The 10449-nt window shown below is 39.9% G+C and overlaps 1 protein-coding gene across 1 annotated transcript in view; it reads right to left on the reverse strand.

Annotated features, from left to right (window-relative positions):
• Positions 1-248: 248 nt before the first annotated feature.
• Positions 249-10449, reverse strand: part of ITM2A (integral membrane protein 2A) — an 11042-nt gene continuing 841 nt past the window's right edge. The window contains exons 2-6 of the mRNA XM_010572397.1: positions 7044-7175; positions 6623-6811; positions 5114-5224; positions 3816-3966; positions 249-1329 (exon numbers count right to left, since the gene is read on the reverse strand). Of these exons, the coding sequence (XP_010570699.1) occupies positions 1241-1329; positions 3816-3966; positions 5114-5224; positions 6623-6811; positions 7044-7175 (672 nt within the window). The 3' untranslated portion in view covers positions 249-1240. The remainder of the gene's footprint in view (positions 1330-3815; positions 3967-5113; positions 5225-6622; positions 6812-7043; positions 7176-10449) is intronic.

Below are 10449 nucleotides of genomic sequence, written 5' to 3' on the forward strand. Positions count from 1 at the left end.
TGCCCCTTGGGGGATCAAGTCTGAAGCAAGATGTCTTTTCTTGCCCAAGTTCGTTTTGCACCACAAAGCATTTCCACAACAACAGGAAGAGGAAAGTGGGCTTCACAAGCTGAAAAAGAGGTGAGGATAAGAGGGGACAGCACTGCATGCTGCCCCAGGCCTATAACCATCACTTCTCCCACGTGGGCCATATACCAGCATACTGCACTCTTGCCTCTGAGCACCATGAAGTCACACAAACACCAAAGTTTTAGAGAAACATTTATTATAGGGTTGCAGAATTTATGCCAATATAAAGTCCCTTAATAAAACTCTCAAGTTCATCAACTGCAGGACACTAACTCTTCATTATCTTTATACTGCAGCTTTCAAAAAAAGGAACAATGCTCTCACTGCAGTAGTAACGCTACTTGCTCATAAAAAGTTGATCTAAAAAGTTTATATAAGCCAGAGTAGTTTAAGTTTACAACTACAGTCACATTCACAAGTGAGCTATACCAGAACAGATTCTTGAAATAGGAAGTTACAGGATAAACAAATCCATAACCAAAAATACTGACAAGCTTTAAGAGCAACTCTATCTGAATCTAACAACTAAATAGCACAAAAACCAAACAAAGGTAGAAGAATTAAACGTAAGCTCGGGGAAGGTTCCAAATATACATACAAATTCAATACAGTAATTGCACAAAATGAAATAGGGTAGTGTTAAAGGTTTATGATCACTGAGGTTGGATTTTACATGCTTCACACATGGTAGTTAAAATAAACCTTTAATGATACACATCAGAAGGTTTTTTAGCCAGGATACGGAGTGCAGAGCTATTCTACAGAACTACACAAGATGTGCAAACCACAGATTATTAATATTAATCATTCTGTGAAAGTTAAGGTGAACAGAATTGGTTCCAGCCAAGGAATTGGTTAACATTTTTTATATATATATATATTTTTCTGCCATTCCCAGATTACACTAAATCAAACACATTCAACAGATAAACTGATATTAACCTTCTAAAAAAACCTTACTCAAATTTAAGTTTTACATGAGATAACTAAGAAGTTATACCAAGGATCAAAGAAAGCTGAAATGGTGACTTTGTCTTTTGAAATACAAGCAATACACAGAAAATGCATAAGGCTTTTGATTATCACTGCACATTTTAATTTAAGAAGTCAATGTCTAATGCTCAGACTTCTCAATAAAGGTGTGAACTAGTCACCTCCCATCCAACACCCTTCACTGTTGACAGATCTTTGTTTCAACAACGAAAGAGTTTTCAAAGTGTCTGATTGAATGACAGTTCTCCACTGAACGTTTCTGCAGACCTGGGGACGAGAGAAGGTGAGAGCCTAAGTAAAGCAGATCTATAACCCAGCAGCAAGTATTTACATGTTTTGTATCATTATGAACAGCAGCAAGATACAATCATTCAGTACATAGTGTTTCTACAGCCATGAATTGACACTGGAGCTTGATATCAGTTTGTTTTCTATCAGAAAGCCTCTCTCATTTTCAGAATGGTAACAAGAGAGGGGGCCACATACAACACAGGGGACAAACCAAGCAAGCACTTTTTTTTTTTAAATAGTATCCCTGCCACCATTTTAGTGACAGAAGAGACAACAATAAACAGATCAAAGTTTCTCCTAGCCCTTCCTAAACACAAAGAAAATGAAAAGCAAAGCAGATTGAAATTACAGGGAAAGAGTTTAAAAACTCAGAAAGGGTGCAGAAAAAAAGCCCTAGTTCTTTATCAGCACTTCTCCCCACCCAGAGCATGCTTCTATAGAGCAGTCTTCACCTTGATGGGAGCCCTGTGAGGATTTGCCACTCAACTGATGATCTTACTGAAGTTTTTCCTAACACTATTAAAGTGATTTTCTCTGTTTTGGGACATGCCAGCATTGGATCTGACACAGGCAGTTTACCTCTATCAGCTGTAACTCTTTACTAGGAGACAAGAATGTAGTAGTCCTACCATCAAAGACAAGCTGCTCAACGAAAGCACCTCAATATACAACAATTAGAGAAGAAAGATTTATAGCTCATTTAATAAGCAGAGAATTGTTCAGAGTAAGCAAGAGAAGCTCTCCACTGAAGTCTAGAAGCACCAGCTCTTAAACCAAACCCAGCAGGGCACTGCTTTAGTTTATAAACACTTAAAATACAGGCTGTCCTTTAATTCAACTCAATCTTAATGCCTGTACAAGCTAAGAAGTTTCCAATGGCTATCTAACTGAGTATGTAATTGAACAGTCAGGATGACCTGTCCAGTTTCTCACATGCCTTCAGTTACAACTCCAGGGAACTGCTGCAGAACCTGAGGTCAGTTTGGTCTAACAGATGAACCCATGAACTCTACAAAATCTGAGCGCCAATGCAGCACCAGCTTAACAAGACGACTTCTCCACTGAAGTTACAGGAGTCTATCCATTTTAGTCTAATTATTTATGTGCGCATGGCTTGTATACACTAGAAGAAAGGCATGCTAGAAATCTGATCTGGAAGGCGAGACAAGCCTTGTCCCTGAACAATTTTCTCCTCAGCAGCAGTCTTCCATTTGACTAGATTCCCTGCCCACCTCCCCCACAAGGGCAAACAAGGTTAGTTACAGAACAGAAACTGTACCAAGAAGCATTATCTATTTACCAGTATCCTTCTGTGCAAATATTCTGTGAAGTCTTGCTATGCAGCAATGTGAACAACATGCTATAGGAAAGCGATTTAAGGAAACATCATAAACGCTCTTCGCAGTATTGTCTGTAGACTACAGTCTTTCATTCACAGCAGCAGTCAGTTTAGACTTGTTCAGAAAAGCATCTTCGCAACAGCTAAGAGACACATGCCTCTCCCTTCCATAAAGGCAACATTTACTGTTTCTTCGCATGCCCTACACTGTTAGCTACATAGGACCAGTTTTATGCTCCCACTTACAAAGCCTTCCATCTAGCAACAGGATGTAGTCTCTAGCAAACAGCAGATGTGGCTCCTGAAGCTGCTAGATGTAACTGGGCTGAGGAAACTCTTGCCTAAGAGCTTGGCAGGAAAAGCAGAGCAGAGAGTTTTGACAAACCAAACGTTTGCATTCTGAAAGGCTGTAACTGACAAAGGATTAGTTCACTATGTGTTTGGTGAGAGCAGCAAACTATGAAATGCTTTGAGAACTACAGTGAACTAAAATTCATAGGATCAGATTTCTGTACTCCAGACCTCCTTCCAGTAAGTCAAACCACCAACACCTCAAATTCAATCCTTTTCACAGAATGGCAGGGTGGTGGCATGAGGAGACAGGCAAAGAAACAGAGCCCAGAAGTTCCTATGAGGTGTTCTTCCTCTTTTAGAGAGGAAGTCTGGGATGTCCAGAGCTAGTTGTTAATTTTTTTTTTTCCAGAGCAAGTGAACTAGTAGATAATGCTTTTACTTGGTGCTCCTGTAACTCAGTTTTAGATAGGACAGTGATAGACTAAGCTGCACCTACAGAGACTCACATTATCAGATGATTGTATGAATTTTGGGGCCAAACTAACCTGCAACTTTGACCAAAAGATGGAACAGAAAATAGGCTTAAGCTCAAACTTGGTTTGGGCATGTAACCTCTAATTCCATAACTGAAACTCTCTCTCTCACCATGTTCAAATGAAATGTTGGCTACATACTTGAAAGTAGGGAAAAATACCCATCGGTTCTATGAGTAGTCTCAGCTCATGTTGAACACTCACAGATTTCTAAGTCTAAAAACTCCGAAGGTTTAAGTTATTTACCCCTTCCCTACTGGAACAATAGATTTATTTTTTTACTGAAGGGAACTTACCTATTATCTGGTCTCTGCGCTGAAGTCTGAACGTCTCTTTTCCAACACAGAGTTGGTAGATGAAGATACCCAAATCAGACACATTATCTATCTCCTCTGTAACCACCATTTCTTCACGGACTAGGTAGGTCTGAGGCAAGTAAGAGCCAGTCTAAAAGAGAAAAAAACCTTGAGATACAGTATTCTGCTAACAATGGACAAACATCCCTACATGTTACTCTTTGCTTTGGAAGGGCTTCAAGCACTAGATTTCAACTTTCCTTCTTTTTAGTACTAAGATATGCTAGTCTTAAACAGCTGTATAACAGAGAAGTTAAAAACTGACAAAGGCTATTTCAAACAGCTGCAGTTACATCAAAACAAAGCACAGTTACCCTTAACATTGCTCATCTCATATGAAGCAAACAAATAGAACCGGTTCAAGTTTATTTGTGTGCAACAGAAAGTTTGCAGTTAAAAAAGGAGAAACAAAGTATTATGAAATTTTCCATGTTTGAGGCAATATATTTCTAATACAAAAAACCAAAACCAACAGCAGCGCAACATACATAAGTTAAGTCTTCACCAGAAGATCACAGCACTATTGAAACAACTTCCCACCCTTCATGACCAACTCCTAAAAATAGGGGCAGGGAGACACACTCAAAGCTTGTTTTCATGAAGGTAAAAAAAAAAAAAAGAAAAAACAAAACAAGCTAAACTAGATCAGGTGGCCTCTAGCACTAGGTGTAAAGGAGTCAATGACTTTTCAAAAAAGTATATTAGACACATAATAGCTCAGTATTGCATTTAATTTGGAAGTAGCGGCAAGCTCTATCAACTTGACCCATAAGTCATCTTGGAAAAATACCAGTTTTAGTCACTGAAGAGTCAAAATGCTTGCAGTGAGCTCATAACTACAGTGCAAATAAAGCAGAAGAACAAGTTAGCATTGCTCTTTTCATTAAAACTCTCATGGGGCAAGGGAGCTTTCCGGTAGTAACTTTCAGGTTTAGGCTTTCAATGATACTTGGAGCTTTATCAAATTCCTTTATAATAGCTAAATTTAACCTTATTTGCTAGTTGCTTTCAGCTTTCATAAAGCTAGGTATTAATAAGAGCATTAAGCATGAATCTACTCAACATAATATACACTGACAGCTGGCCTTAACTTCAGTACAGTGACTGAGCCAGGGGGATTATGTACTTTGATGGCAAGGGGACTGTTCTAGCAAGAGACTGTAGTTCAGGAGCAACACCCAGCATTCTTATCAAAAGCGATCTTGTCAGCATAACTAAACAGTAAAGTTTCCACATACCGCCAGTTTTGCGAAGAGATCCATCAAATTCCTTGGCGGCATAACTATGGATGTGTTCAGCGGAATCACATAGCAGTTACCCAGTTGCAAGTCAAGATACGCTGTCAAAAGCTGTTTTGAAAACAATTTTTCAATTAATTAAGCGTGCCCTTTGATTATTAGGACACAGTTCTACAAGGACTAAGAAGAAAGCTCAAAAAGCTGGCGATCATGTGCAGCTAGTATCAAAGCAATGCACTCAGGAACTGTCTAGCGTAAAAACTTAGCTATTACCGCTTCTGGAAACACAGTGGTTATAGCTATGGTTTACAACAGGACTTCTGTACAGCACTGAGAGCTGACTATAAAAGTAGTTTCTATCATAATTCTAGATGAGTACAGTTTGTATTAATACAGAGCAAGTATTTGGCAGTATGCTCTCATAACTGAAGAAGTCTAATTAAGCACAGTGCAAGCAAAAGGTATCCAACTGCTGATAAGCAATCATTCCCTGTAAATAGTTCTTCAGACAAAGTACTCGTCTCTAGAAAGTCACATCAGCATTACCACCGAGTGCAAGAACTGCAGACACTAGAATTATCAAGGTATCTACTTGTTTTATTATGACTTTGCATAGCACTTAGCCAGAATCAACTGAAGTTCTTAAGTTGCCTGAATCCTTTAAGTTATAGCCAAGATTCTGTCAAGACAACACAGATCAAAGCTGCAAATGCTGCAAATACTGCAAACACAGGTAGCACAGCTTGGCTCTGTGGCATTCCATGCTACTGTTAAAGGCAGAATGTACAGAGGTCAGTTCTAGTCTTTACTGTGATCCTATCTGCATTGCGAAGGTTTGATTTACAAGCAACCTGCGACAGCTTTTACAGCTGACTAAGGATAACCGTTAATACTATTGACGCACCTTTAATAAAAAATTCAAATTAAAACCATCCTCTCATCTTTGCTTTAGAGACACTACATGCAACTAACACAGCATTTTCAAGTTCCAGGTTTCAGCCGCCTGAAGTGATTTTTCAATTCACTTATCCAAGGCCCACACTTATTTGGAATTCTATGTTTTGCTCTAACATTAAGACTGAATCCTCAGTGTCCCCATTTCTCAACTCAGATTTACACTGTTCTCCTACCCTCACTTTCATTTATGTAGAATTCTTGACCAACTAGCAAGTGTCACTTCCAGACATCCAATGGGCAACAATATTTAAAGTTGCACAGCACTGAGATGCATTGTTCTGAGAAACAATCCAGTTAGAGCCACTATGAGTATGAACTCCTCTAACATTCCTGTAACTTCTGCAAGGGTGGAGTGTTAAGTCTATTATGATAGTGTTAAAAGGGTCAGATTTCCCACACGTAAACCCACCCCAAAGAGAAGCTTGCATTGACAGTAAGCTTTAAAGGTATCTCAAGAATTAAAACCCTGGAGCTGTTACGATTATTGTCTGCTCCACAGTTTCCCAGTGAGCAATAAGACTAGTTATTTCTTATGGCTTCACATATACTCACCCTATCAAAGTCATGAACGATTGCTGCCGGATCACTGTCTGAGAACTTTGGAACGGGTACATCAATGATGGCTATGTTATCATCTTCTCGAATGTCAGCTTCTTCAGCAATAGGGAGGAAATAAGGTTCTACCGCACGATCACGATTTTCATTTTCAAAGTAACACATTTCACCACGGTACACCTTATGCTGAAAGTAAGGGCAAGGCTAGTTATTTTTATAGCAAATGTCGCTTTAAAACTCTATTTCTAACTCTTATGCTATAACAAAGCACAGGTCTGTCACACCTGGAGATTTTATAAAGGACATAGCGGTCTTCATGTCCCAGTTATTGAAGGTTTTCTATTACAGTACTAATCTATTTATAATTACACTTTTTTAATTCAGTGATGCTTAAAAGAAAAAGGAACTTGCACACTACCTTTGGCATGAAGTACTTGTAGATGCAGGCTCCACCGACAACAACTCCTGCCAAGATGAACGCTAGACCCAGCAGGGTCAACAGACATCTTCCAGATGAGTTTTCACCTCCATGTGTGGCAACTTCTGGATCCTTTAAATAAAGAGGGATGAGAACTTAGAAAGTATAGCTGCTCTGAATTTAAATTAAGCTGTTATCCACTGCTTCACTTTGGCCTACCATCTTCCATTTCTTCTACGTGTGCAGTGAGAACTGTAAGTCAAGCATCATATAATAAGAAAACACATGAAATACTACTGCATCACGTAAATATCAGTTTTCAAACAGCATCGAAAGAGGACATATTCTTAGAGGATGCTTTCTAGACAAACCATTACCCAGAAACTATTTGAGGTGTAAGAAATTTAAATAACTGTAACAAAATATACAGTGCTGCACCTGCAATACAGTAGAAGGAAAGCAAGCTTTGTAGAGCAAGCTCATTTTAAGGTACACAATGTTTTCAGGCCTCTTCCCAAAAGCCTATTTCCTATCCTCCTCTTGCTATCACAGCTAGATTAAGATAACTTTTCCTTACAAACCTAGACTAACAGAAAAACTGAAGATGCAATTTTGTCTATTAGTTGTGGAACAGAGATCCGACACGAGTCACACATTCAGGTTTTAGAACTTGTAATATGCACAAGTGAAGTCCACCATTAAAGAGAACCACTCATCAGCTTAAATGCAGCTTCAAATTATGCCAAATAAAATTAAGTCCCTGTAGTAAATCCTACCTTGCAGCTTCAAAATACTCTCTCCTCCACCCAAGTCCCAGGGAAGTTTTTCTCCTAGCAGCCTGAAGCTTACCTCTTTAGTTCAGTGACTTATTCCCCCCCCCCTCCACAGTGTTCTCTCAAACAGAAGATGACTGCATCCAAAGGCAAGTACTATCACCACCATGTAACATGGTGATGAGTTGTGTGACACCAATTGCAAAGTTAGTGGTGGTGTCTGAATGCCAAGTTTAACACTCAGGAGTTCTTTCAGTGCCTTTCTAGGCTTCCAGGTGAAAGGCTCACACAAGCCAAGTTGAGAGAAGAACAGCAAAAATACTGCCAAATACTAAACAACCAGAAAAGACATTCCCTAATCCATATATCTGGTCAAGTACATCCCTTTAATGATTCATGACTCCAGTATTTAGCAGCTCACTTTCAAAACCTGCTCTTTATACTGGTCAGGAAGAAAAACTGGATTTCACAGCAAAAGATCTTTTCCTTTATATTGTTCCTAGAGTCAGTAGCTAGATTTAGCACAGCAGCTTCCACGGCCTTTCTTTATTTGGGTCCCACTATTTGCACTCCTGAAGAACATAAATATTAAGTGACCTGTGATCACAACAAGCCACAGTATTATTACAAAGGCTGCACATATTTCCATGCTCAGCAAGATGTAGCAGTGTAAAAGTCAAATGCATCAGCTGTGCAAGTACTGAAACAAAAAACAAGCTGTTTTGCGAAAGCCAATACTCCTACATTCCACTCTCACATCCTCCAAACAGAAAAATGTTGGTTCAGCAAGACCTAAGCCACTACAATTGGCTAGTTAAGCATTTGGCAATAAAAAAACCCAAAAAACCAAACATAACTAGTTTCAAGTCAGAATTATGCCACATTTATATGCCATTATGTGAAAACAATCCTTCACCATTAACTGGCTTTTAAGATCAAGACCAATTCTGTCTTCTTCATATCCTGCCACCTTCATCTACACCTTTCAGTAACTTACTCATCTAGCCTATTATTACTTGAACACAACAGTCCGCAGCAGGCGTTCTACAGACATCCTAGCACTTGGATGATGTCAACATGTAATTAGCTACGCTTGCACTACACATATTTCAAACAAAGCAAAGGTATTTATCATTTAAGAAGCAATGCAGGCAGCCTGAATCTGAGAAGAGTTGACAGCGCTGGTAAGAGAACACAATAGCATGACTTCACTCCAGTAGGTTACAAAGCCTCTGCTGAAAAATAATAAAAGTCATAAAAAACCTGCAAAGAAAATGCAGTTCTAAACTGTGCAGTAACAAGCATAGCAAACTAGGAGTAAGAAAGGAGAAGAAAAATCACTTGTGTTAACATCTGCAGCTAGCTCAAGAGATACTGTTGACACAGTCAGCTCCAACGAATCTGCAGGGAGAGTATTCTGCAAGCTCAAGTGTTTTGTGTGGATATTCTAGGGGACTTTAATTGTGCTGTTTCAGCCAACATTAGCCATTAAGATTGTTTGCGCTGCACAAATAATCCAGCAAAAGGAGACATTAACAAGCACTAGAACAAGTTTGTCTTGGAGTAAAATTGTGAACTTGATGTTTACGTGCAACTCTAAGCCCTGAAGTCAGAGTGAAGAGTTGTTAAAAAACCACATCCACATGTGCAAACACGGAGAATATTGTGACAGGTATAACAAAACAGCATGAGCAGCTTCTACATCAAGAAGAGCAGCTGTCATGAGAGGAGAAGCAAGGGTGTAAGTGTATATTAGAACTATCACGCTCAGAACTTGTATGGTAGAGGGCCAGTAAAAATATGTATAACACATCGCCTTGGGAATAGCTGATGAGTTTGTCCTCCAAGGAACTGGACGGACTGATGACGTTTTCAAAGTTTGAATTAGTCCTCTATCTACCCTGTTTCGCTGCTTTCTCCCCCTCCTCTTGATCTAGTAATTCAGCGCTACTGTATTAACTGTGCACGCATACCACTCCTCCAGCTCAAAAGATTCCACTAAGCAATAACACCACTCTGTACCCCTTCCCCTTTCAAAGGGAGGCTATTTCAGGTGAGGCAGAGGCTCGGTAGTCTGGAAGGCAAGCTGCTTTCCTGATTACAGCTTAGAAGGAAGGTGGGGGGGGAAAGACCCTAGAGCCCAACTCCACAAGTTTTGTTGTTAGCTTTTTAAATTGTCTTACTCCCTGATTACAAATAAACTCAGTGCATCCCATATTCCTCCTCTAGAGCTACTGATTTATTTATTTACCTAGACGCTGATCTTCTTCATCTGACTAAAAACGTCAGCAGCTAAGCAAGACATCTTCAACATAAAGCGTCCCACGGATTTGGAAAGTTCAATTCAAGTCAGCGACACGGCAACCCGTTAGGAAGGAAAAGCCAACCACAGAGTACTTGCCAGGGTTTCTATTTAAAACCCTTTATGGCAGGTTTCTTAATTTAAGCTAGACATACCAGCAGCCCAGACACCTCACCACAGCGCCGTTCTCCAACTCGCTGCCTACGAGAGTTCCAGAGCAGCAGCGAGCCGAGGATGAGCCCTAACCCACTTTGCCTGGAAGACGCTGCTGCAAACCTGCTCTTCCCTGGGGCGGGGGGGGGGGGGGGGGGGGACACCCGGGAAAGAAAAA

This window comes from Haliaeetus leucocephalus, unplaced genomic scaffold (genome assembly GCF_000737465.1).
Source record: "Haliaeetus leucocephalus isolate CR32 unplaced genomic scaffold, Haliaeetus_leucocephalus-4.0 Scaffold340, whole genome shotgun sequence".
Classification (NCBI taxonomy): domain Eukaryota; kingdom Metazoa; phylum Chordata; class Aves; order Accipitriformes; family Accipitridae; genus Haliaeetus; species Haliaeetus leucocephalus.